The 27,828-nt window shown below is 47.5% G+C and overlaps 1 protein-coding gene across 1 annotated transcript in view; it reads left to right on the top strand.

Annotated features, from left to right (window-relative positions):
- Positions 1–27,828, top strand: part of LOC135811108 (protein furry homolog-like) — a 65,416-nt gene that overhangs the window by 29,369 nt on the left and 8,219 nt on the right. Inside the window, exons 44-70 of the mRNA XM_065324382.1 lie at positions 130–277; positions 666–869; positions 1,529–1,707; positions 3,646–3,746; positions 10,130–10,469; positions 10,823–11,033; positions 12,074–12,172; positions 12,548–12,833; positions 13,606–13,732; positions 13,933–14,086; positions 14,496–14,606; positions 15,045–15,144; positions 15,704–15,801; positions 15,999–16,163; positions 16,630–16,797; positions 17,290–17,439; positions 17,763–17,978; positions 18,159–18,233; positions 19,082–19,207; positions 19,408–19,464; positions 20,096–20,205; positions 20,545–20,602; positions 21,356–21,786; positions 22,456–23,728; positions 24,134–24,232; positions 25,742–25,826; positions 26,180–26,244. Of these exons, the coding sequence (XP_065180454.1) occupies positions 130–277; positions 666–869; positions 1,529–1,707; positions 3,646–3,746; positions 10,130–10,469; positions 10,823–11,033; positions 12,074–12,172; positions 12,548–12,833; positions 13,606–13,732; positions 13,933–14,086; positions 14,496–14,606; positions 15,045–15,144; positions 15,704–15,801; positions 15,999–16,163; positions 16,630–16,797; positions 17,290–17,439; positions 17,763–17,978; positions 18,159–18,233; positions 19,082–19,207; positions 19,408–19,464; positions 20,096–20,205; positions 20,545–20,602; positions 21,356–21,786; positions 22,456–23,728; positions 24,134–24,232; positions 25,742–25,826; positions 26,180–26,244 (5,236 nt within the window). The remainder of the gene's footprint in view (positions 1–129; positions 278–665; positions 870–1,528; positions 1,708–3,645; positions 3,747–10,129; positions 10,470–10,822; positions 11,034–12,073; positions 12,173–12,547; positions 12,834–13,605; positions 13,733–13,932; positions 14,087–14,495; positions 14,607–15,044; positions 15,145–15,703; positions 15,802–15,998; positions 16,164–16,629; positions 16,798–17,289; positions 17,440–17,762; positions 17,979–18,158; positions 18,234–19,081; positions 19,208–19,407; positions 19,465–20,095; positions 20,206–20,544; positions 20,603–21,355; positions 21,787–22,455; positions 23,729–24,133; positions 24,233–25,741; positions 25,827–26,179; positions 26,245–27,828) is intronic.

The raw sequence follows: 27,828 nt of genomic DNA, 5'->3' as shown, positions 1-27,828 counted from the left end.
ACATGGTTCACTGAATGGTCAGTGAGATAGTTTTCTGCAGACAATATTGTTGATGTTCTCAGTCTGAGGTAAACTCTGCAAGTCCTCTGAATTTCTAGATTCTATGTTCTGGTTCCTCATGCTGTCCAGGAATCGACGTGAGTTCAGCCGCGACAAGCATACCGATGCAGCAGCCCGGGCGGCAAAGCGCTACTCCGCCCCGCCGATGGTCTTGGATGCGGAGAACGCTACCGATGCAGGCGTGCACTTCTCTTCCAGTTTGCCAGCGGGTGGTGTGGTGAGTTCGATGTTGCCGAGTTATGATGCGTAGCCCGTTATTGTCTCCGAGATGTACAGAGCCGGCCAGTGAAGTTTGCCCCATCACTGCAGTGTAAATGGCGCTGAATTTGAATACACAGCCGAGTGTTTATAGTGCCTGGGCTGTGCAGGACCTGATGGCAATTTATTCATGGGATGATTTTTTGGCCAGCATTGTATGGGAGACAGAGATGTGAACGCTTTGAAAAGGTATGACGATCCATGGTTTTTTTCTGTATGATATGCATGTTTGAATGTGTGCTGTGTGTGTGTGGGGGGGGGGGGGGGGAGGGCTACACTACTGCAAGACACTGTACTAATTCTTCACATGCTGCACGTGTGTGTGTGTGTCCTGTTTTCTGTATTAGTTGGATGAGGATGAGGTGACGAATGCGACCTGTCACATGGCACCCAGCAGTGTGGACCCGTGTCGCGTGGCAGTCTCTTCATCCCTGGTCACTATCAAAGCACAGCAGAGCGCTGACGTATTGGAAGAGGACGTGGAGGACACGCCCGTGAGAAGTGTGCAACCTGATGTAGTTCTCACCAACTCTATCAAAACACCCAAACGCGTGAGTACTGATAAGTACTTATACTATCTGCTTCTCCCTCTCTCTCTCTCTCTCTCTCTCTCTCTCTCTCTCTCTCTCTCTCTCTCTCTCTCTCTCTCTCTCTCTCTCTCTCTCTCTCTCTCTCTCTCTCTCTCTCTCTCTCTCTCTCTCTCTCTCTCTCTCTCTCTCTCTCTCTCTCTCTCTCTCTCTCTCTCTCTCTCTCTCTCTCTCTCTCTCTCTCTCTTTATCCATCTATCTAGACATCTATCTCTATCTCCTAACCATCTCTCTGTCTCTCTCTCTGTCTCTCTCTGTCTCTCTCTCTCTCTCTCTCTCTCTCTCTCTCTCTCTCTCTCTCTCTCTCTCTCTCTCTCTCTCTCTCTCTCTCTCTCTCTCTCTCTCTCTCTTCCCCTCCCCCCTTCTCTCTTTTTTTATTTCTTTGCCTGTCTCATAGGCTGGCATCGTTGCTGTGAGTAAATCTTTGTTGTCTTGGGATTGGCATTTGGCGTGAAACTCGGAGTAACAACTAATGACTTGTTCCAGTTTTTCCTCTGTGTGTCTGCCTGTCTGCCCATCTCGTGCACACTCACACGCGCACATTCAGGTTCGCTTTCTTACCTTCTAACATTATAATTATTATTTTATCACTGGCTCTGTCCCTCTTTGTTGTGCGTGTTCAGGAAACTGGTCTGAGCCCCGGTCCTGCCACAGCTACGAACAGTGCCAGTTCATTCAGGACACCCGTAGGTAGTCCAAACAAAGTACTGTGCGGCCCACTACCGATGCCCACCGGGGGCGGTTACTATGCGCCACTGACTGACTTTCTGCTGCCCAACACGCACACTGCACTCGTGTATCGGTAAGATCTTGTGCGTGGCTAGCTTTCGATTGGATAGTGTGTTGCATATGTGAGTACTGAGTTTGCATTACACGGTGAGCTGTTCTTGATACGTTACACGCCCTTGATTTGAGTTGTATATCTTGTCCTGTCATGCCATTTGAGTCATCAGTGCTTGTGTACTAAATGAGCCGAGCCAAGCAAAAAGGTGGCTTAGGCATAAATTTTGGAAATTTCTTTTTTCATGCCAAAGTGATGTCTACCTATCCAACTACCATCAAGGAAATTTTGGTGCCCATCTGAAATGTATATGTGCCATAAATAAGCATACATTGCGCACATGTCACAGCATGCATGGTATCAGTGAAACTAAGATAATAATTATGAAGACCTACTCCAGAAAACATGGGACACCAAGTGGAGACAAAGCTTAGCAGGTGTGGAAGCAATACAAGAAGAACGAGCACTTGTGTTCTGATTAGAAGATCCAAGAAAGAAGAAATAATTGATCTTGTCATTTCATCACGCAACACGAATTTTCATACCCTTCAATGATTTTGTGAGTCTGTCACGGACTATATTTTTCGCTGGGCTGGGAAACGTCGCATCTTACCAAGACAGTCCGTCATCCTCTCTCCAATCACCTACGACAGCATGAATTTATCCTTCCCTGTAGCTCGTAGTGTTGTGCCAAAGATCGAGCTCCATTGGTCCCTTGCACGTAGGTCCAACAGACTGCACATCGCTAAAAGGCGGCACTGATTCTTTGTCCGTCCTAGTCCATGTCATTCTCCTTCCCTGGTGTAGGTAGTGGTATAAGCACCACGGGACGATATGATAGCAGGTAGAGTCAATGCATCGTTTCATCGTGTCGCACCATTGTCCTTGAAATGAGGAAATTTTGGAGTACAGTACGCCACATCATGAACATTTGAAGGTACCCGAAACAAAGTGAAACATCGCAGCAAGATCCATCTCACCAGAGAGCTTGTCCGAGTGATGGCCGGACGGCAGGTATACCAGCCGCTCTAGACTACCGTATTATCTCTAATATAAGCACAGTCTCCAATAATAGCACGTCTCCAATAATAGAACGTCTCCAATAATAGAACACCTTGGGGTGGCATTCAAAAAATAAAGTGCTCAGTCTCCATTATAAGCACACTGTGTAAATTCATTATCTGTACCGGCGAAAAAAACCCTGAAATGTGTGTGTCTGACATGAATTTGGCATGGAAACATGCCTCTGAAATGAGGTTGAAATAATAATGGAACAGTCTCCAATAAAGGAACGTCTCTATTAATAGCACGGGGCGGAGGTATATTGAAAAAATAAAGGACCGTGCTTATATTAGAGATAAAACGGTAGTCGTGGCCACGATGAGAACCACAGCCACTATGAATGATCGATTTTTCCTCGTCAACTAGGGTGGGCGCACAAGGAGACAGAGTGTCATCCTGCTCGCTTCCACATTCTCCAGAACGCTCCATTACGATCTCTGGCAGCGCCGAGAAATCCCCACAACGATGAAAGAGGGAACACTGAAGAAGTGTTGCTCGAAAATAAAAGGTCTCTTCCTTCTTCTCCACTTGCAAACTATTTGACTTGAAAGGATGCTCGAAAGTGAATATTTTCGCGACTGCGCTCGAGTAGAATTTCGCCGACTGTGACGTTTTGGTGATTTTCTCGATTTGTTGGCAAAACACTAAGCCACTTTTTAGCTTGGCGCGGCTCAAATGTCATTGTGTTGCATGCATGCTGCACCCGGTGTGTGTCCGTGTAGTGTCTCTTATAGCAGGGTGTATGCTGTTGGAAAAGAGCGAGATTCGAACCCAGCACCCATTCCGGCACACTGCCCTGCCAAGTAGGCTATCAGGGACCTCACACACCCGTGGCTCCTTCTTGCTACACTATTCACTTAGTCTGTTTCCCTGGCATTTCACACCTCTCACGTGTAGGTGCAACTTTGCTCTCATGTTGCTAACGGAGCTTGTCGTGGATCGCTGTGCCATCAAGTGGAACATTTTCCTTCCTAAGCTGCTACACATGGCTTTCCTAGGTAAGTAGGAGTTGTATGTGTGTGGGTGCGTGCGTGCGTGTGTGTTTGTGCGTGCGTGCGTGCTTGTGTGTGTGCGGGGGGGGGGGGGGTAGTAGTAGTTGTTTGTATCTACACACCCACACACACACACATACACACACACACACACACACACACACACACACTCTCTCTCTCTCTCTCTCTCTCTCTCTCTCTTCATTAGGTGTGGACAAATGGTCACTTAGCATATTGTAGTCCGTGGGCCGAGCCCCGAGAAGTTAATTTCTGTGCACATGTCTGGTATAGCAACTTTTTATGATTTCATCTGAAAGACCTTGTCATGCGCTACGTTTTGGTCCATGTTGGCATCTGTGGGCGTGGTCGGTTCTTGAGATATAGGCGTTTGAAATTTCAATATTGTTCCCATGGCAACTGCATAGCAACCCCATAGTAACAGGCAGTTTTCTTTGTCAATACGCATTGTAAATCACGCAGAAGTGCACCAGTGGCATTTCAGCGGTGTTCATACACCTGAAGAGCCATATCAGGTATGTAAAATCCAATCCATGACAGTTTCCTATGCCATTATTAGAATTATACTGTATACAACAGCCATAGTGTACAATAATACATTGCCAGTGCCAGTCCAGCCTGTGTTTCCTGATGAAGCTACAACGCCTCCAAGGCACCCAGCAGCTACAAAAAGTAATGGTCTATGTTTCCACTGCACACTTGCTTATGGCCAAACACACAGTACAAGAGCCTTTGGGTAATCCCTTTGAATAAATAAATAAATATTATTAGGCCATGGTAAAAAATAAAGTTGATTCTCAGGTCATGAGCCTGTGAAAATCGGTGCGAGCGAGCGGTTTTTTATTTTAATTCCCACAATTTTTTTATTTCGAAAGATAGGGTCACACATCTGTACAGTCCGTTTCAAAAAGATTTGCAATCCTGGCGATCGCCTGCGGAGTTTGGCGTCTTACCATATGAGCACTCGAGCGCTGCCTGGAAAAACTCACTGTGAACTCGAAGAAATATTCCGCGCGAAAGCAGGAAAAATGGCAACTCACTCACATTGATACAGTCATGTGCGTCTGTCGTCTGGTTTACACAAACGAGTTCTTCCTCGTATCGATAATGGAGTCAGAGAGGACATGACTATGCCGAAACGAAAGTGTTGTAAATGTTGACGAGCGGCATGGGTCCCAATTCGTTTTGTGACCAAAATAGTTTATTTGAGCTGCGATGCAATTTACTCACCGTGTGACGAAAACGACATCGACACGGACTCATTCCCATGGCCATGACTTGGCAAAGCTATCCGTGTGACTTCGACGACATTTTGAGAAAAGCAGACGCTTGTGAACGCTGATAGAAGACGGCGTTGACTGCTAAATTCGAATAAATTGGCGATCTTGAAATACTAGAATAAATCTCAAAAAGCTACAGCGCGATGACTTCCATGTTCACTCACACCATTGCAGTGTTGTGGGTGTGTTCACATGTTGTTGTTGTTGTTGTTGTTGATTTTTATTTTGCTTCGCAAGGCCAAACGGGCAATGGTGCCCAATTCTATGGAAGCGAATTTCAAAAGGGAGAGAGCGACGGGGAGAGAGAGAGAGAGAGAGAGAGAGAGAGAGAGAGAGAGCGGAGAGAGAGAGAGAGAGAGAGAGAGAGAGAGGGGGGGGAGGGAGGGAGGGAGGGAGATGATAAGCAATTTTGTAGCGTCAACAGAGCGATTTTGCAGTGTCAATAGAGCGATTTTGAAGCGTCAACAGAGGGAACACAAAGAGTTCATAAGCGCACAAGCACGCAGAGCAATTTTGTAGCGTCAACAGAGCGATTTTGCTGTGTCAATAGAGCGATTTTGAAGCGTCAACAGAGGGAACACAAAGAGTTCATAAGCGCACAAGCACGCAGAGAAGAGTAAATGACGTGGTGTGTGGACGGGAAAAGTCAGACAGAGCATTCATTGCAAGGTGTAGGGGATGGAGGCAAGCTTAAATTGCTGGGCAGCCTTGATCTCCCTTACACTCCTTGGGAGAGCGTTCCAGGCCAAGGCTGCCTGAAAGGCCAGGCGAGATCTGCCGGCTTCTGACTGTGCCGAGGGGACAGTGAGGCCCCTGGAAACCTGGTGCCGGGTGGTGCTGCCAGCTGATATATGCTGATATATGCTGACATGGCGTGAGCCAGTCAAGTGTCAGTCAGTTCGGCAGGAAGCGCGAGCTCCAACAACAACAAGTCGTTTGGTACAGCCATCATGCATGGCTTCTTTGTCTCGTACCAGCTTGACCACCAAAACAATGAAGAAAAAAGTTTGACTTGAGGATAGGTTGGGATTTGAACTCACAACTTCATGGTCAGCAGACAGCATTCATAACCACAAGGCCAAAAAGGAAAGGATAAATCGTGGGTTTTGATAAAAAATCGATACTGGCTTCCTGGGCAAATTGTAAACCATGGGAAAAGGCCGGAAACCTGGCCGAAATTCTAACTCCTTAACGACTGATCCAATTGTTCCGAAACTTTCACAGAACAATTTGCCGTGTCCTAACAAGCCATTCTATGTACTTTGTTGTCCAAATTTCCCTTATCTTCATACTTTTTAAGACCCAAACCTGATTGTAAATCTTTTTGAAACAGACTATAAGTCACAGGTTTTTATAATTATTTTATTATTCAGGCCAGGGAGTAGAAAAATACCGGTATTTTACTACTCCCGGATTCATGCCTTTCGCATTGACCGTTTTCATGCACGCATATGCATGCATAGAAATAAAAAAAATCGTCGGTGCGCCGCCAAAAATCGATGCGCGCGTACTTGAGAATCAAAGATATTTTTTACCATGGCCTTGAGCTGAATACTCAATCTGCCGACAGTCACTGTTTCGGGGTTTGTCCCCTCATCAGCGCAGCACAGAGTTACAAGGCCGAGCCCAAAGCAATGGAGAATAAATTCTCCAAAGCCAAATTTATATCAGGCCCGAACGTACCTCCGCCAGAGTACTCAAACTAAGCTGAATATATAGATATATAGAAGCTGCGTGAAGCGTCGTTTAACAGTTTGAATAAATAAAATAATAAATAAACACGACATTTATATTCTAGATTTGTCTTTGACCAGAACATACAATGCAGACATATTGTGATGAAGACGGATAAGGCACTCAAATGCAATGAGGATGTTCCTGGTTTGACTGAAGTGTTTACTGCTAGCGTTCATTGCCAGACTCTGCGTCCGGCACGTTTCCATCTATGGCAACGTCGGGGCGATTTGTACATGAGGACGAACAAGTGCAGACATCCGTGCATGTCACCTTCTCCTTGTAGCACTTACACCGTGCCGAGCTGCATCCCCGTTTGCACCCGCAATGCACCAGCACGTGCTGCATCAGAGCGGATGGTGCAGGTGGTTGAGTCTTCTATACAATGGAGAGCTGCTTACCATCCAAACACCAACCGTGACCACGGGGATGTGGAACTGGCCCAGCTTGCAGGCACTTCTTCCACAGGTGCGCTTGGAAGTTGCTCCAGAGAGTGTGCTGACGTAGTGCGTCCTGCGTGGGGGGCAAATCTTCGTACAGCGTCCTTGATGCCTGACGGAACAAGCTGTAGCGGATGTCGTTCACAAAAGCCACCGTGGTCTTTGTGTACAGTTTGCACACAAATTGTTGACATGATGCCTGTAGCTCATCGGTGACTGTGAGGGAGTTGCCGAGCAATTGCATGGCATCACTGTGGCCACTGGTAAGAAGCTTGTATGCCAGCTTCTTGCCCCGACGACCAAATGAGCTAACGGAGTCACACCCGGTGAACGAATGAAAGCCGGGCAGAGCAGTGCAAATGTCTGGACCAAAAGACCGCGAAACCTGGGTCAGGCTGACCAACCGGGTATGTTGCCCTGTACCAGTCTGGAGCAGGAGGTTGCATGCCAGTTGTGGGGCAACCCAAAGGCCAATCACTGCAACGTCTGTGTCGAGGGATTTAATTAGAACAGCAGTGGCTCCTTCTGTTGCTGCATGGGCTGCATGCAGAAACATACGCGTGTCAGCCTCCTCTTGGCAGGAATCTAGGGCGGGAACGGCAACGGAAACAACAGATTTTCCGTCGGGACTGGACAGCCGCTGACACTGGGCCCGTGCTGTAACATAAAGAGCACGCTGCTTGAAAAACTGGGCTACCTCGGGCGTCTTCCAGAACAGGACAAGGAAGTCACTGAGGGAGATCTTATTCTCCGACACCGACATGAACCCCTTCCACGAAGGGAGCTTCTGCTCGGCGCCTGTGACGCAGACCACCTGTGAGGATGCCTGGGTTCGCTTTTGGCGTTCAAGTGACTTGATACTGTCGGACGGATACTGGTCGCCAACGAAGTCCACCCGCCCCCCCATCCGGAACACTTGCAAGAAGAGATGTCAGCACTTGAGTTGCAAGGCTACCAAAGGTAGCTCCAGGGCAGCCATCGCATCAACAATTACCACAGCTTCCATTTGCAGCGTGATGCCTGGTGAATTCCACACGATCACCAAAATGGGCTAGGATTCGACGCTTGAGGGTAGGACGGGTGAATTCACTGCTTGCACTGCCGAGCTCCGCCTGAAATGTAATCAATTTCGTTGCTAGCTGGGCAAGGGAGACAATGGCATGATGACTTGAGTTGCAAGGCTACCAAAGGTAGCTCCTGTGGGTTTAAGAGATTGCAGGGCAGCCATCGCATCAACAATTACCACAGCTTCCATTTGCAGCGTGATGCCTGGTGAATTCCACACGATCACCAAAATGGGCTAGGATTCGACGCTTGAGGGTAGGACGGGTGAATTCACTGCTTGCACTGCCGAGCTCCGCCTGAAATGTAATCAATTTCGTTGCTAGCTGGGCAAGGGAGACAATGGCATGATGACTTGAGTTGCAAGGCTACCAAAGGTAGCTCCTGTGGGTTTAAGAGATTGCAGGGCAGCCATCGCATCAACAATTACCACAGCTTCCATTTGCTGCGTGATGCCTGGTGAATTCCACACGATCACCAAAATGGGCTAGGATTCGACGCTTGAGGGTAGGACGGGTGAATTCACTGCTTGCACTGCCGAGCTCCGCCTGAAATGTAATCAATTTCGTTGCTAGCTGGGCAAGGGAGACAATGGCATGATGTTCAATTTCCTCCATGTACGTCATCAGCTGCTGCAGTGCAGTTGCAGTAGCTTCATCGACGGGATCATCACGTTCCTGCATTATTGCCTCAAGGGTAGACTTCTTTGTGTAAGTCCTGTAGCAACTAGGGTGGTATCTAACTTCAGCAGCAAAAAAATCCAAGTCTCCATCCTCGATAGCCAACGAGACTCGCTTGTCACCACGAGTTCTTGCAGCCTGCACCAATCTCTCGACTCCAGTGTCCATTTCAACACGACTCGTCTTCTCTTGGGTGTATTTGTCCACCATTTTCGTACGTTGGCAAAGAAGGCACAGCGTGAAATCCGTAAGTGGCAAGGACTTCCGAGTAGGTCGCTTCTTGGGGGGAGGCTCAGACATGTCCTCCTCCGGCTCGACATCTAGTTTCGAAACGTCCTTGTAGCTCTCCCTCCCTCTTTTTTTCATGAGGCGAGACAAATTACTTTTGTTTGTGTAATTCTGGTAACACGACCTGTGGTAGAAACCACGAGGCTCGGAGTCTTGAGCAGCTCCTTCGTGTACTAGAAAGTCGTAGACTTCACCTCGACGAACATCCGCAGCACTATGAAACGTAGTCCAACTACGCTCTTGGAATGGAGTTAGCCCTTCCTTTTTTTGAAAGGATGCAGAGTGGCACAAACAGCTCTGCCAGTCTAAGCCAGGAGTATTCTCAGGTGGCAATTTCACCGGAATCGGTGGCTCTTCAGGGTCCTCACTCTCCATGATAATATATTCTCGCCAATCGAAGTCGGAACACAAAAGCGGAAAGGCAATGGTAGTTGTTGACAAGAATAGCAACTTGACATCAAGAAACATTTGACATGAAACAGGACCAAGAAACATCGAGTGACCGAAGAAGCCTCCTTGGCACCAAAACGTGATTTGCGATTGTACCTTGAACGGGGCGAATGCAAAGAAATCAATCGAAATCAGTGTAAAATTTCCGGCAAACCGCGCTGGATTGACAGGAGGAAGAAGGATTCCGCCATTGCTCGGAGCAAGAAATAGCTTGCTCTCCTGCAAGATCCGACCAAATGCGAAGGTGCCACCAAGGAAAATACTTGTCACCGAGTTATGATCTACTGATTTCGCCAATAAAAACCTGCTATACCGGGTGTGTGCACAGACACCCCTAAAACGTGCTCTCCTGAGACTTGGCCCATGGACTATTGCTTGTATGCTGCTATTTGTTGTTGCTTTTGTTGTTGCCGTGGTCGTTGTTTTGTTGCCACTAGGCTTGGATCATGTCAAACCCCTGGTGTATGAACATTGCAAGCGCCTACTGACCAACCTGGTGATGGTGCTGACCAGCGATGACAACCAGTGCTCGGCTGGCCACTACATGGTGTCCTCGGGTCTGCGCAGTCCCTCCGAGGACAGCCTGAGTAGCTTGGCCGGCCTGCAGAGCATTCTCAGTATCGACACGCAGCTCGGCCTTCGGTCGGACGACGAAGACTCGGCGGGCAGCGGCGGTTCACACAACAGCACGGTACGTACGCACGGCCGACCGACATCCAGCGCCAGCACCAATGCACACACCAAGGCCAAGAGTCTTGTGGAGTACATTGCTCTGAGGTAAGAAGGGCCACGGCTCCTTGTTGTGTTCTTATCGTCTTGAGGGATCCTTTTACGACTTCCATCTTGGTGCCATTGTGGTCGTTATCATGCTAGCAATGTAAAGTATTGATGTGAACTTTTCTGGATGGTGGTCGTTTGTAATTTGTCAATTTCACACTGCTGTTGTTGCATGCATGCCATCTGTAACCCAATCGGAAGGAAGTGGGCCATGCTGGGCTGATGCTCAGCTCTTTCTTCTTTCCTTTTACTTGTACATTGTTATGGTTGCTTGGGTAGTTGTCCCTGCTCACCTGAGCGTCATCTAAGGACTTTGCATTTTTGTTGTCTTGTGTTTTGGTTGTTCATGTCAGGGAGAGGCGGCGTCCGTTATGGTCGTATGAGGAGATCACTTCCCGCGTGGTGTCCATCAAGAGTGCAGAGCATCTGAAGGCACTGCTGTCGCGTGTCATGACGGTCCTCTCCGAGCTACCCGGCCCTGCCTTGTCCGAACGCTGGGCGAAGGAATCGTTGCGCTGGGCCACTTGCTGCTCGTCTCGTCATTATGCCGGTCGCTCATTCCAGGTGCGTAGTCTCTGGCAGTGTGTAGCGACTGCCAATTCACAACGATACATGAACAGTTTCCTCGGAGACAAAATGGGATAACACTGCGTGACTTAGAAGCACACACTGTAGGTTCTTGAACAACGTGTCCGACACGTTTTAGACGTAATGAATGTGATTCGTTGGTATTTACATTCTTATTTTTTCATCTTTCCACGTAGTTCATGAAAGTTTGTACCTTGAAAATAACAATCTATTGGGCGCTTTCGATTACACGCATTTTGGTCAATAGGGCTTGAAAGTGCTACGTCACAGCATAGCAACAATTTCAAAAATTCAAAAACTGGATCCACTTGGATCCAGTTTTTGTATGGATCCAAGCACATTTCAAGCGGTCGTACTCACAGCAAGGTGATGTAGCCAGTGAAACTGCCTGATTTGGCTAATGGGGGCGGGGTGACAACTGGTGGCGAAGTAAAAGTCACACGTGCATACGACATGAGTGGGTTGCTATGCACCCACATACTGAGGCAATAGCAAAGTCACACCTTAGTGGATCCAAAATACAAATCTGATGTCAACTTACTACTCCCTGGCCGTTTTTGACATCATCACTTTCAAGCCCTATTCTAGAATTAGTTATTGTTGATGCACAGTTCGATTACACAAAAAGTGACAAATTCCGTCGTTAGAATTGTTTTTATCCAATTTCGTTAATTCTGAAGAGAGGGCGGAATTTCTCTAATTCTGGCGCCAGAATTGCACAGTCGGTGTGTTACCGGTCTGGTCATGACTCAAGTGCGCGAAGAGCCTCCCTGGCCGGCGTGTGCGCGATGCTGGGTCCACATGCGCGCGAGGGTGTACGTGATCTCTTTTTACGATTCATCAATTTTGTTTGTGTCATGACATGAATAAAATGCATTGTGAATTCCAGTCGTTCGTTTACAAGGCCGGAATCCGCTCATTCTGGCCATTCCAGAATTTAAAAAAACCAGTTCCAGAATTGTGTAAACGTGTAATCGAAAGCGCCCATTGTCTCTGGTGATCTCTCTTTTTTCTAGTTATGCCGAGCGTTACATCTGCCAATGTCCTGGAGCTCGCTGGTGCGCATTCTGCTGCGGCTTTGCGATTCTGCAGCGGATGCCAGTGCCGACGTACAGGTATGCTCACTCAGTGTCTGCGAGTTGTTGCATGTGTCTGTCTATCTTTGTGGTGTTTCCATCTTTTTGAGGACACCGTTCTGGGCTTCGGGCCAAAATCCTCAGCTCACCCTTTTTGAAAAGAGTCCTGCTCTTGCAGAAAAGACTAGCAAAGACACCCATTGTTTTCGTGGTATGTATTAGGGTGTGTCATGGTTGATTCAGCAAATCTGCAGCTATTCAGGGTTTGTGTAGTTGCCGGATGCCTATTGTGCATGTGGTGTTATTTCGAAAGGACAGAAGTGTGTTATATGATGCCATGAGGTGCAGTCAAATGATATTTTTCTGTTTTTCACCGGTCATTGCTGCTATCAACTACCTGCATTCTTTGTCCAGGGATATGCTATGGAAATCTACCTGACCATTGAAGCCATGGTGGATAACGACATCAAGGACCTGTTGAGTGACGATGATGAGCTGTCGTCGCTTCGCTCGGCCTACCGTCACACCGACTGCTTCGGTCCGCAGACTCACGGCGAAGCATCCAACGCAGCTGCTGCTGCGAATGGATTAGAGACTGTGTTGCCGCCTTCGCTCAACCTGACTGTCGATCCTGACACGGATGGAGCAAACGGTGGTCAAGATGGTATTCCGGAGCGTCGTCGTCATGGCTCGGATGCAGGTATGCTTTGGGATTTGTGTCATAGTGTTGTTTTAATCTCTCTTTCTGATTCTAACATTTTAGATTCAAGATGAATCTTTCCAAGCCTCTCCCCTCTTCAATAGCCTTGTTCTATTTTGAGTATTTGATCGTGGTACACCATTCAGAAAGACTGCTAACTCAGCATGTGTGTGTGCGTGCGTGCGCGTGTGTGTGTGTGTGTGTGCGTGTGCAGTCGATTTCCAAGCGAGAGGTTGCGGGTTCAATTCCCGACGATTATGGTCGCACACGTCTTTCTTCTCTTTCTCATTCTCCTAGCTCTTCTTTCATTCTCCTGGGTGGTTACCAACAGCCAGTGTATGCCGGAGTACGTGGTGTGGTGTGTGTGTCGAAAAAGAAAAAAGAATGAAAAATGGAGAAAAAATGAAAAAAATGAAAAATAGGGATTCACTGGCCAGAAAAAAGCCACTTCAATCAGCTGTGTGGTGGATACCAGGCTAAAAATTTGTGGCGGTCAATTCATCAGCCTTGCAAGCTGTTGAATGGTGTAATCCCAGCACAAGTTGCTATGTCTAACATAGCTGTTCGTTATCATCGCTTCCGCGATGGGCAGGTCTGAGGTCTGAGGTGTGTGTGTGTGTGTGTGTGTGTGTGTGTGTGCGCGCACGTTCGCTCGCATGTTGGTACGCTAGTAGCCTTTCAACCATGTTCAGAAAACTCTGGCTCATTGACATTCGTATAATTATGTTGCCTACAGTTAACACGTTCTTCTTTATGATGCCTTCCTCTTCAGTGCTGTACCAACGTGAGGGCGCGGTCAAATCAGGCTTCCTGTCACCTGGTGTTGGCCGAGGGTCTTCAGGCTCTCCGCTACATTTCAACTTGGCCTCAGTCAATGCTTTTTCAGACAGCAAGATCAAGTGAGTTGTCTATTCAACACCTACATTGATGCGTGCCCGAATGTGCGAGTTGTGGCTGGAGGTTCACCATTTCCAGTATTAGTGAGTGTGTTTGGTGCTACTAGTAATTGTTTGACTGTAAGGACACACTACACAGTATTCCTCTACCGCCTGTTGACTGTCACATTGTGTGATGTTTATCCGTGTTCACTGTCCTTTAGCCACTCGTATCGTGAGCGCAGTCCTAGCTTGACTCGTGCAACGACGAGTAGTGACCGGCTTCAGCTGCAGTGCCGCGTCTTCTGGATCTCCGTGGCTCTTCTCGAGTCCGACTACGAACACGAATTCTTGTTTGGGCTGAAGCTGCTAGGCAAGGTGAGGCGACATTTCTGTATTGAACTCGTACTGGAAGAAGTACGGTAAAACCTCTGACCGAACACCCTAGGTGCAGAGGAAACTGTCCTGATATGAGAGGATTCCGCTTGATCCAGGGACGCACGTTCGATCCATAGCACTTCGGTGCGTGGCAATTTGTCCGGTCACTACAGGATTCCGCTTGGTACAGGGTCCGGCAAACACAGGTTTTACTCAACATATCGTGCTGCGTGCTTTATCGACTTTGAGCAACTCCTCGCTCTTTGTGGCAATGGTAGCTCATTGGTGTTGGTGTGTCATTATTGGCTATTGCCAACATCCTGTTAACTCGTGCGTTCCAATTTCTTTGTTTATTTGGCCGACGGTGGAGCTGACGTGTCTCTGTTTTTCTGTGATCTTTGGAAAATAGGTGATGGATGTTGTCTCGCTGGGCGATGAAACTATTCACGAGCAGCTTATCTCAACTCTGCTGGATTCCAACTGGCCATCTTTCCCCGGCATTCAGGCATTTGTTCTCAAGGTTTGTGCTGATTTGCTAGTGCCGTAGTGGTAGTGCTCCCAGTTCACTACGTCACATTACTTTTCCTTGTTCTTTTTTGTTCTTCATTGTTCTTTATTCTGGATATTCTGACTACTGTCAAACCGGAAAATTTCAGTGGAGATTTATTTTCGGTAACTTTGGTAATTTTTACCTAAAATTAAACGCGACCTAAAATTTGAAAAGCCATGCCACGCAGTGTGCAAAATGAATTTTTGGATCTGGAAAACTGGTTTACCGAAATTTTCGCGCTTCCGGACCGTTGATTTTGGGAAATACGGAAAATTCCCGGTTTTACAGTACCTAGATGTGGCTTTACACCGGCTGGTGCTGGTCTATCTTAGTGGTACCTGTGCCTGTGCCCTCCCCATCCTATACCAATCTGTTTTCGTTGTGTTGTATTTCCCGTCCTGCGCATAGGGTCTGACGTCTTCCAACACGTTTGAGCTATCCGTGCAGATGTTGAGTCGCCTCACGGAGCACACACGGTGCTCGGTTGTCGACATGACGCAGACGAATGGTAAGCGGTCGTGCTGTTGCTGGGGCTACTTCTGCCCTATGTTGTTGTGGCTGCTGCTGCTGCTGCTTCTACAGCAGCATGCTGCTCCTGCTAATATTTAATGCACTGATGTAGACATCACTCACGTATCCAATGCTTATCCGTCTATCGTTAGTGGTAGTGAAGTTGGTACTGAGTTTGTATGTACATATGCCTATGCAGTATACACCCATATCTCTTTTATCCAGGTGGTCTGGGACCGGACACTGTCCATAACTTTGAAATGTCCGTAACTCCGAGTTACATACTTTCAATAGGGAAGGGCCAAGGATCTGCCATATGGTGTCACCGTTTCCACACAAATGGTGAAATAGTAGTAATATTTCCGCTAAAACTCACCAACAGCGTGCCCGGTAGACCGAAGTGCTCGTAACTTTGAGGTTCAGATAAGAGAAATAAGATAGTATTCTTTTAACAGTTTTCATGCATAACACCATCATTCCATGGATTGCTGGGCTAAACCCATGTGGCCTTCCTGATTGTGCATTGTTTGTTTGTATGTATGTACATGTGTGTGCAGGTCTGGCTGTGAATATCATCAGTCTGTTGCCATACCTGTGTGTTCATTTCGATAGCCCAGATGACATATGTTATACGGCAGTAACCAAGATTGTGCATGTAAGTCAATCACTTCGTTTGTGTGTGCGTGTGTGTCTGTGCATGACTTGCAAGCTGTGAAATCACAATGCCAGAGACACTTAGTTGATTATATAGGCTGGAGTGGTGACTTGGCTCTTCAGTTTCCCTTTCCAAGAAGAGGTGTGTACGTTTGATTGGGTATTTTCTTCTTCTTCGTTGCATTTGTCCTGGTTTAGGAATGCGAGGCAGATAGCCAGCTGCGTAACTTGGGTATGTTGTTTGAGCTGTACCTGACCGGCCGCTACACCAAGCAGGTGTCTTCCTGGATACGCAGCATCTGCGTGCGCCTGCGAGAGGCATGCCACTCGTTTGTTCTAGCGTGCCTGCCGCTGCTCACCGGGGTAGGTAGTGGTCGCACTGTCACTGTTTCTGTGTCACACAGCCTGCTGTCACGTACTATGCTGGTGTACTTTTTGTGCAGGAATGGTGGACAGTTCGTTGCTGTCATTGTCGTACCCAATGACTACTCAGCTGTATATCTAATATGTCTTTATACTTTATAGCATACATACATCCGCCCCTCTCTTTTCCCTCTTTCTTCACGTTTTTTCCTGTTCTGCTCCATGTTAATTTAATCATGTTGCAGTGTTTGTTGTTCACTCAACTGACTTGAATTCACTGGGCATGCAAAAGGACTTTGATATTGGTCCTGCACTGTTTTGAACTGTGTTTTGTATCCGCTGAAAGTCTCCGTTGCCAGTGTTGTAATGTTTGCATGTGTGCTGTGTGTCTGCTGATTGTCTCCGTAACTGGTGTTGTAATGTTTCCATGTGCGTTGTGTGTCTGCTGATTGTCTCTGTTGTTCAGCTGCTGGTTCACTGTGACGAGTTGTATACCGTTCACATTGTGTCAATCATCGGCCAGCTCATCCAATTGCACTCCATGGATATGCAGTCACCTGACAGTAGCCTGAGCTTGGAGAGTCGGGTTGCGCTCAACCAACAGATTCTACGCATTGTGTCCAGCTTTGTACAGGTATGTGTACTTCGAAGTACCACCATGTTCTTCTGCACCACTTCTTTTACTTTCTCCCTCCTCCTCTCTCTCTCTCTCTCTCTCTCTCTCTCTCTCTCTCTCTCTCTCTCTCTCTCTCTCTCTCTCTCTCTCTCTCTCTCTCTCTCTCTCTCTCTCTCTATCTATCTATCTCTCTCTCTCTCTCTCTCTCTCTCTCTCTCTCTCTCTCTCTCTCTCTCTCTCTCTCTCTCTCTCTCTCTCTCTCTCTCTCCGTTAGGTATGCATGGGTGCTAGTTTTTTGAGATTCCCTAATGTATGGTATAGGTTAGTACTTTCAGCTGAGTATTTCATCAATCCGTTCAAGCCTTTTTCCGATAGGAACACTGAGTGCAAGAGGCCTTCATTTACCACTGTCATGCGTGTGTGTGTGTTGGTACGTGTGTGTGTGTGTGTGTGTGTGCGTGTGTTGGTACGTGTGTGTGTGTGTGTGTGTGTGTGTGCTTGACTGAACAGGGCAACGTTGGCTTGAAGTGTTCTAATGAGCTGCGTGAAATCCTTCAGATAGCAGTGGAGACATCGGCTACAATAGCGCAGCCAGCTTCCTCTAACATGAGCTTTTTCTGCCGCCCATCGGAGCTACCAGGCCCAACACTCGACGTTCAGGTTGGTGAACTAACCATAATTGGATTCTCATTTTCCCCAGTTCTTCACCAATGTGTTGAAGAAAAGCAGACGGCTTGCACCGCTAGCATAGCTTCTCATTGTGCAAGGAAATTTTATTTGAAATTTCATTTGCCTACACTCTCCCCATTTATGCCTTTGCTGATGTTGATGAGCTGCTGTTGGTGGAAATGAGCTTGGAACACGAAGATTCTCACGTCTGTGTTCGCCTAAATTGGATTAGCAGTCAGTGCAGCGGATATGCTATGGTGGGTGTTGAGTTGTAGAGTGCCACTGTACTGTTTCTGTGTGTGTGTGTGTGGCAGGTTGACCTGACGAAAGCTGGCCGTGTTCGTAGTCCCTCCGGTGCTAGTTGGTCTGCTGAGCGGGAAGCATCACAAGAACTACTCTCTGCCCTCGCCGCCGTGTCTTCAACCGGAGGTGATGCGAAATCCACGGATGGAGATGTGGCTGCTGAAGCAGTACTGAACGTTCTGCGTCAGGAGCCAAGCAGCTGCTGGAAGAAACCTCACCTTTGTCAGGTATAGTCAATCAACGTGCTAGTCGTTGCTTCTGGATTGCTTATCCCGATGCTTTACACCCTGCAGCGATAGATGGTTGAGTTTCTTTTTTGTATCATTTTTCCGTACTTTCCCTTCTTCCTGCCTGGCACATGTTGTTCTCATTTCCTTACATGTATGTTGTGTTTTCATTGTTTGCAGTCGCGAGTACGGGATCGCTTGGCGTGCGTTCTGAGAACTTGTATGTCTAAGACAGCAGTAACTGCTAGCCCTTCGGTAAGTGGATAGGATTATATGTCCTGTTTCTGTGTTTCTTTGTTTTATTCATGGATGAGGCTTTGAAACACCCTCTGAAGTATAATTATTTCACATTTGGCAGATGTTTTTTTCAGTTAGAACTAACAACAGTGACGAGGTTGTCTCTACTCCTCATGTGTCCACTGCACTGCATGTTCGTTCTGGATGAAGTGGTGGATCTAGTACAGGTCTACTCTCCATATAACGTAATCTCTGGGACCACGCAAAAAGTATGTTATATCGAGAGTTATGTTATGTAGAAAACCGTGTGTAAAATACAAGATGCACCTCAAAATGAAGGGTATTACAAGGCGGGTTCAACCGTGCAAACATATACACACTGTACCACCATCGACATCAGATACCATCAATGCCGCAGAATATATGCACAATAAGACTAAACTGGCTAGCTACGGCTACAGCTTGATTGTACCGCGCACGTGAATCTACGTTGTATCGAGAGTGCACACGTCGGGGACTGCGCCGTAGGGTGCGTTATGCCGAGGTTTACGTTATGTAAGACTAAACTGGCCTAAACTGCCTAGCTACAGCTACCGCTTGATCGTACCGTGCAAGTGAATTTATGTTGTATCGAGAGTTCGCACGTCGGGAACCGCCGTAGCGTGTGTTATGTCGAGGTTTATGTTATGTAGGATTATGTTGTGTAGAACAAAATTTGTATGGGAGTGATGCTGTTTCGGCGCGGGATTTGATTTTTTTATGTACTAGCGAGGTTTATGTACAAGTGAGAGTTGTTATATCGAGAGCAGACCTGTACCGGTCAAATAATGTTGTATGTGCATGTGCATGTACCTGTTCCATTGCAGGTTGTGTTTGGCAGTGATCTGACACCGGACGATGTGCAAGGTGATATCTCGTCCAGCGAAGATGTGATGGCGTCAGATTCGCACTCGTTGCTCGAACACATTGAGTCCCTTGATCATAATGACCAGGTATGGTGTATTGCACACATTCTCTCTCTCTCTCTCTCTCTCTCTCTCTCTCTCTCTCTCTCTCTCTCTCTCTCTCTCTCACTCTCTCTCTCTCTCACTCACTCTCTCTCTCTCTCAATTTTTTGAGCTGATCTGACTCCATGTGTCTGTTTGTCTTAGCTGATCAGTTTCTGTCTGTTTCCTATCTTGCATTCTTACAGCAATTGTACGGAGTACTGCGGGAGTTTGACTTCCTTGATGATTTGGAAGGTGGAGAGGTACGTTGTAGTGGCGTTATTCTGCTTGCACATGATCACCATGCTGTTTATAGAGGTCCTTCATAATACTGACAGTCTGTACATGGCTTTAGTTGAGTAGCTAAACGCAGACAATTCACTGGTATACACATGGGTATGCAGCTGAGCTGGGTGGCAGTTGTGTAGCGAAAAAGGTGCGTTTTTTTTGTATTGCGTATGCACGGCTTGGTGTTGCTGGTGCTGCTGGTGCTGGGGGTTCTCGAAAGTCCTCGGTGGTGTGTTGAGAAGCAAGCATGGCAGGGACTGTGTGCTGTAGATTAGTCTCTGTTGTAGTGTAGAATTCTCTATATTGTAGATGTACATGTGCATGTACAGTCAACTTTGCGTATAACGACACTCGGCGGGGCATCAGAACAGTGTCCTTATTCGCGAAGTGTCCTTATACCCGAAGTCTCATTATATGTATTTCAGTTAGACGGGACTTTGCTCTGGGCATGGAAATTCTGTCGTTATTCGCGAATTGTCGTTATTAGCGAAGTTGACTGTATTCTACATCCTTGCCTTATCATCTGTTGCTGCTGTATGCACTTCTGCAGTCACTTATCTCTGTGCATATGTCATGTGTTTAATGGCGTTGTTGTCTTTTGCACAGGATTCGGACAATGTCAGTGTTGTTAGCAAGCCGTGGGGTAGCCTTCGGCGCCACCTGTCCCTGGAGGACATCAGTGATTCTCCGTTTGGCAGGAGCCACACATCAACAAGGTACGGGATGCGTCCGGTCGGTGTCGCTATTCTGTTGAACATCTCTATTTGCCATGAATTTCAACGTGTTCGGGGACGAATGTTGATGGCGTCTTGCAATTGTTAGATAAGAACTGGGAGAAATCCACAGGTCTGACTCATACCGCTACTTGTCAAGTTACTCACAACTTCTGCAAGGCCTCGGTCTATTTTTTGTGCAGGATGCTGCTGCTGCTGCCGACGTGGTGTGAAGCGTGTCGGAAAGTCTCTGTTGCAGGCATTGAATGATGTTGTTGTCAGGCAGATGTGAATTGTGCGTGGTTTGATTATGTTGTTGTGTTGTGATATGACCATGTACAGAACACCCAGCCTGTTCTCATCGAGCATGTCTAGCCTGGCCGAGTTTGAGCAAGCTTCGGTAAGTTGTGTATGCGGACATACATGTATCCGTGCGCTTGGAAGTTGCCTTCTGTACCATGCCGTGCGAAATATTGTGTACAGTCCATTTCAAAACTATAGACGCGTACCTAGGCAAAAACCGTTATGCCAGCATCCATACCACATAAACTCTGTGATCACTTGGTGCATAATTTTTTCCAAATTGGGCGTCTGTTATCCAATCGTTTAGAAACTATAATATGAGAGTAATTGTGGAGCGGACCTGAGCAATATTCCGAAAACTATTCTCGAAAAGTTCCAGCCAAATTTGAAATATTTCAAAAACACTGCGCGTCTAGAGTTTTGAAATGGACTGTAGTCATGATGCAGTGTAAGGTTTTCCTGCGTTGGTCCATGTCTGGTTGGCCGTTGCGTTCACATCGACTATAGCATTCATGGTCCGCGTAGTGACTTCTACGGTGTGTGTGTGTGTGTGTTTCCATGGACAAGTGCAGTAAATTTTAAAAGCTGTGGACAGCACTGTTTTGTTGTTTGCGGAGTCGTCGGTGGGGCATAGGGATACAGTGACCAAGCTCAGTCTGAGAATGCTCCTAATAATGAATACATGTATAATGATATGCAGTACTAAGTACTAAGTAGTTGCAAGTAACAGCTGAAAGCAGTGTTGTAGTTAAATTTGATCTGAATGGGTGTGTATAGAATACTACGAGTGTTTATTTTTATTTTTAATGATGTGCTGTGCTGTGCTGTGCTGTTTTATATCGCGATCCAGCCAACTATGAGCAGTGAAAACGTGCGCATTCCGCAGTCCGACTTACCAACCGACCGTCCTGCTCTGAGCCGAGCGGAGAGCAGTGATGCCGTGCCGCAGCTGTCACTGCGCCATGTGTCGACGACGGACAAGGTGAACCGTGCCTCGTCCGACCATGAGGTGACCCTGGGCAAGAGCAAGCTGGCATTGCACTCCGTGTCGCGGGGCATGATCGATTTAGGCAACGGCTCGCGTGTTCCTCGCGATGATCGCCGGCCAATGTCCGAACCCTCATCTCAAGTCTCATCGCCTGCGCACGCCGATAGAACAGATAGCTCTGCGATGATGGCATCGCCAGAGGCTACCGCCTCCTCTACCCCTCGCCATAACAATCTTGCCAGCAGTCTGGACGAATCGCTAGGTGATTCAACCACCGCCGAGACTGGTGAACGGTAAGCGAGTACTTTTATTCTTATTAACGAGTGCCTGTCTACTCTGTGTGCTATGCGCCGTGTGTCGCCACCACGGAGTAGTTATATACCTGTATTTTACAACTCCCTTTGTAGTTACCACTTTTATTGCAGTCAGAAGTGTCTAGATTGTCACTGCTGACAAATATTCCTCAAATCGCTGACAAGCATTCCGGATATAGGTCATTCGATGTGCACAATTTGTGAATGAACCAGAGAGGCTGCCCTGTAGTACTCTGTGCATATCGCTGTTGACAATGTTGTATTGCGATTGGCGATTGTACACGCACCCTGTAGAGTTTCCATGGAAACACATTTGGGCACATTATTAAAGATATTGCTCGAATGCCGATGTCCAATGAACATTCACTGGGTATGTTCTTACTGGTGATGCGTGTTTTCGAGTGACTGAACGGCTCTGTTTTCGAACATGTGAGGGTGGATTGCCACTGGGTTTGATAGTAGGGTGTTTTTGTGTGCATCTGTGTTGTTGCTGCTGATGTTGCTCTTGTTCCTGTTCGTGGTGGCCGTGTTGGCGTTGCAATGTCATTTTCTTTGCTGCTGTTTTCGTTGTGGTCACCGCTGTTGTTATTGAATATGCTCAATGTTTTTTTTCTTCTGGTTTTGTTTTGAATCTCTTTTGCCCCATAGATGTGCCCAATCACCAACCACCTGTGGAGAGCACGGCGTTCCGAACTCTTCGTCAGCTCACGACCAAACAAGCACCGGTATATCTGGCATCACTGCACTGGCCGACTCTGATTTCTGCAGCGGTGCACCATCTCGAGATCACCATTCGTCTGAAGACCGACGCTCTTCGATGGATCAGTTCACGTCTTCTCACGACTCGTCGGCAGCTTCCTCTACGCATCCGTCACCGGACAGGAGCGCCGCGATCTCCGTTCCTGAAGCGGTGCCGGCGGTATCGTCGACATCTGCGTCGTATAGCCGTCTGAAGAGTGAAGCGTACTCGCCAGCGAACGTCCCATTGCCGCCGTCACCGGCCAAGTCTGTTGATGCATTGTCGTACACGTCACCCTGTCATTCCCCATTCTCGCCAACCAGCGTGTCACTACCGCCAAGTCGTGGCAGTGTTGCTAGCCCATTGCACAGCACTGCCGAAGCTGCTGCTGCTGCTGCTGTTGACGATGCCAGTGTGGATCGATCAGCTACGGCGTCGTCGCCCAGTTCCATATCTGAAGCTGTTTTCGCTGCGCGCGCCACAGCGGCTACACCTTCTAGAGCTGGCTCTGTGGGTGCTGCGCTGTCTCGCAGTAGACGTGTTACAGGCAAGGGCGGCAGTGTCCGAGGATTAGCGCGTAGAGACAGAGGCAGCGGCGCCTGCTCGCCATCTCTCTACTCGGCCAGCTCTGGCCTTACCCCGAGCGTCTCCTCTCCGGCCATCGTCAGCTTGAGCAGTAGCAGTGTCCTGTGTAAGCATCGCGATTCCACCGGCAGCAAGTCCTCCATCAACTCGCCGGAGATCTCCGAGGTATCGGCCGATAACCAACAGGACGAGTCATCTCCTACCAAAACCAGTTCGGAGAGCTCCCCGCACCCGATGGCCATAGATTCCGTTCATACAGTTACGTCACTAGACGAAGAAGATGGCCAGGACGTTGTTGGCGATGCTGACGCGCCAATGATGATTCCAGCTGCTGCTGCTGGTGGTGATGTTGATCACGGTGCAGACGCGGACATTGACAGTTATGACGAATGCGGTGAGGACAATGGACGACGGCGGCAGCAGCTCAGCAGTAGCATGCGAGTACAATCGGCGAGCAGTCTCGATGCCGAGATGCCACCGCCGCCGGTCAAGAGCTTCGGTGAGAGTAGCTTCACGCTGGCCACGAATCACCCGACCAGCGGCCGAGATCTCGTATCGCCTCTCTGCTCCGAGTTCATCTGTATACCTGCCGATGAGGTGAGCTTGGTTTGCACTACTTGCTGCTACTCTGGTTAGATGCCATGTCCCTTGCCTGGCAGTCTGTGGTACTGTTCCACAGACGGCTGTACATATATTCGCCCTTTCACAATGGGTATGGTGTAGTGTGGGTGAGATGGTGCTCTCTACTCTCGACTGAGATTGCTTGTATTTTTCGGGCGCTTCGCTCTTTCTTTTTAAATAGCATTGATATTGGTGTTTGCGAGTTCTTAGGAAGCATTGATACCTGTTGTGTATTTATTGCATTGTGTTGTGTGTCAGTGGTCGTTTTCTTTTATCTTGATCATGGCAACCTTGTGAGCTGTGAATTGTGTTTTGAGGTTATGTTTTGTAACTGTCCCTGTTTGGCTGCGCTTTGTTATGGATGTGCTGTTGGGTGAACAGGTGGACGAAGTGTGGCGTGCGCACGTGTCGACGGTGATTTCGGACACCACCGCCGCCGCAGCTGTGAACAGCGTGTTCATCTTCACTCGACTGCTCAAGGTAAAGCACATTCGTGGTGATGTGGGTGGATGGGTAGGGGTGTGGGTGGGCAGGTGGATGGTTGTGTGTGTATGTGTGTGTGTTTGTGTGTGTGTGTGTGTTTGTGTGTGTGTGTGTGTGTGTGTGTGTGTGTGTGTGTGTGTGTGTGTGTGTGTGTGTGTGTGTGTGTGTGTGTGTGTGTGTGTGTGTGTGTGTGTGTGTGTGTGTGTGTGTGTGTGTGTGTGTGTGTGTGTGTGTGTGTGTGTGTGTGTGTGTGTGTGTGTGTGTGTGTGTGTGTGTGTGTGTATGCACTGTACAGTGGTGTTCTAATGTTGGCTCTTGGGGGCGGAACACTGTCTTAACTCTTTTCTTTTTCATTATTACCGTAAAGTCCGGAGCAAACGCCCACTTCGCAGCAAACGCCCACCCCAGCGGGTCCATACTATTTTCGTCTTTTTCAGGTCAATATAATTGTAAACACCTGGCATGAAGGTCGAATGCGTACGAGAACGACTGTAATGCCTACAAACTGCCTATGTCCTACTAGGAGGCTGTGCAAAAGCGATTGTCATTATCTTCCTGCAAAGAAATAACTTCTGTCGAGATTTCCTTTCATTCAATAAATGTGGTAGTTCGTTCTCCATGTGGTACGAGTAATGCAGCATAAATTTGTGCAGTGCCACAATGTCGCGCTGTCAGGAACAATAATTGGTCTCTCATTTTCTCCACCTCTATCCTAATTACATCAGTCCCCAATTTCATTTATTACTGCTTTCTATCTGCATTCGCCACCTTTTCATTGGGCAGATCTGCCCGTTTGGTTTGCGAATTAAAATAAACACAACAACAACAACAACAAGCGTCAGTCAACGGCTTGACTGGTCCCAATATTGCAGTTGCAAGTCGAACAGGGTATGTAACAGAAGCTACACCTACAACGTCGCTGCTAACTTGTTGAAAACTCCGAAGTGCCCAAGAAAAACATTTGCCTTTGGGCGCTGTGTGATCTCGAAATGATGGCTTGAAACACCGTCAGAAGTGTATTTGGTTCCTTCAATACTCTGTTCTTCGGTACCTTGGTATTCGGAAGAAAACCCGTTCGGATTTGCGAAATAAAACAACCATCATTATAAAATCACTACGAGCTAGCTAGCTCGTGGCTATAGCGCTAGTGCACAAAGAGATTTTGAAACCAGGAAAGTGGACATAGTTTACCGTAGCAAAGTGCTCTTCCCGCTACGGTGTGAGATGCACTTTCGTACAGTAGGGGTGACAGTGCATGGGGTCAGTGTGTACAGGCCAGCAGATCTTGCAAAAATGGGGTGGGCGTTTGCTCCGGACTTTACGGTATATATAAAATCGAATTCTGTTGCTTGATGTTTCTTGTGAGCATAATATCTATGGCAGCTATGCCTGCATTTCTGTGTGGAATTGCTTTACGCAGCACACTGCACTGTATCAGACAGGGTTTTACTTCACCGATGAGCATATCTGTTATGTTTTCTGCTTGGCGTGTTCGTGTGTGAACAGGCATACCGGCGACGGCTGGGCAAGCTGACACGTGATGCATGTCAAGTCGTCGCTGACCCATCATCTGAGATTACCTCTGTGTTCCGTATCCTCTTCTGGTCCTCACTGCTTCACTGCAGTACAGCTGTGTGTGTGCATGCATGTGTATGTGCATGCATGTTTGTGTGTGTGTGTGTGTGTGTGTGTGTGTGCGTGCGCGTGTGTGTGTTGTTTGGGTGTTACAATTTCTATGACATACTGGTCACCAGTGTGTCTTCTTTTCACATTACATTGTGACTCAAGATGTCTATCTTGATAACAACCTTAGTTACCTGCCGCCTAGGTTTGCTTGTAATAGTTGTAGTGGTTGTAATGGCTGTAGTGGCTGTTTTGGAATACTGGTGTTGGTTGTCTCTTTCATGCCGTCCATGATAATCCTTGACCGGTGAATGATTTCAGTGCGCTTTGTGGACGTGATGCAGAGTGAGGTCATGTGCCCTTTCATCTACGTAGACACGGACTTGGTGAGTAATACGCAGCACAGCTCCACACAGTCCACAGGAGCATCCCTACCACAATCAGATCATACTACGCGTGTGCTATTGTCCCCATATCTACTCGGTACTGTGGACATGCATTGTCGAGTCATGCCGTGCACGAAAGACGTGTATTGATGATGTGAAAAGACGTGTGTTGATGGTGCGAAGGACGTATATTGATGGTGGGAGAGATGTGTATCGATGGTGGGAAAGACGTGTACTGATGGTGCGAAAAAACTAAGGGAGTGGAAGGCATTGATCACAAGTTGTTATGGAGTTACCTGGAACAGCCAACGGTGTCATTTGACACCACGCGAGTCAAACTTTTGGAATTACCGAAATATGGCTAATCAGAATACGCTCAAATCTTGTGACTATTCCTAGTTTTGCTTCCTCTTTCGTTTGCCATAAACCTTTGATTTCTTATTGATGAGGTACCATAATGGCGAGTACGTATACCTAGAACGGCCAACCAGTGTCATTTGACACCTGCACTAAAAAAGCCATTACTGCAGCTAGATGGAAACAATATGAACATATATCGAAGGAGTCCGCCATATTGAGTTGCTCGTATGCCAACCAGACAAAAGAAAGGTGCATGAGCAGGAAAATTGCCGAATACAGGACGGAATATATGATCACATACAACCGTCGAGCGAGAATCGCGAATTTGGCGCGGGTAAACATTAGTGCACAGATTACACAAACACTCTTGAGCTAATGTCTTTGATACTGCTCATTAAATAATCGACGCGGAGACAACAATTTTATAATAGCTATAAAGAGAACAAATTCTGCTGTCATCGCCACACTACAACAAAGTCATGAAGGTTTACCAAAATCGATTTTCTTGTCACAATCATCAGTGGAAAGCCGTGACTGAAGAACTCTTTCTATTGCTAATGAGTGATATGCACGGGCTTTGTGCACCCGCTTCTGGATGGAAGTACGCTACGTGGCTAGAAACGTTTCACATAATATTATCTTCTTGAAACGCTGTAAGGAAAATGGAGTGTGCCCTACTTCCATCCAGAAGCGGGTGCACAAAGCCCGTGCATATCACTCATGAGCAATAGAAAGAGTTCTTCAGTCACGGCTTTCCACTGATGATTGTGACAAGAAAATCGATTTTGGTAAACCTTCATGACTTTGTTGTAGTGTGGCGATGACAGCAGAATTTGTTCTCTTTATAGCTATTATACTGCTCATTCCCTTTCATTTTCCTGCAAATTGCCCCAGAGGAGCCATCGCGGTCTGACGGCCAAGGAAATACTAGAATGGATGTAGCCTATTACCATGCATGAATCTGATGACCATGAAAGCGAAATTGCCCACTTTATCTTCATTTGATAGATGTTCAAGTGTAGTGACCATTGGCAGTGGTGGATCTGTTCTGTCATATGAGGGCGAATCGTACGGTCACAACACCTGAGTACCTGTGGATTCAGAATGTATTGAGGTTTACGAGCCTCCAGAGAGCGGACAAGGATTGCGGGATAGTCCAGACAAGGGATTGTCAGAAACAGTTGCAGGAGTGGTGGAGACCCCGCTATGGATAGTGTTGAGGAA

Source organism: Sycon ciliatum, chromosome 1 (assembly GCF_964019385.1).
Source record: "Sycon ciliatum chromosome 1, ocSycCili1.1, whole genome shotgun sequence".
NCBI lineage: Eukaryota > Metazoa > Porifera > Calcarea > Leucosolenida > Sycettidae > Sycon > Sycon ciliatum.
Note: the sequence above shows the minus strand (reverse complement) of the source record. Positions and strands in the feature narration are given on the sequence as shown.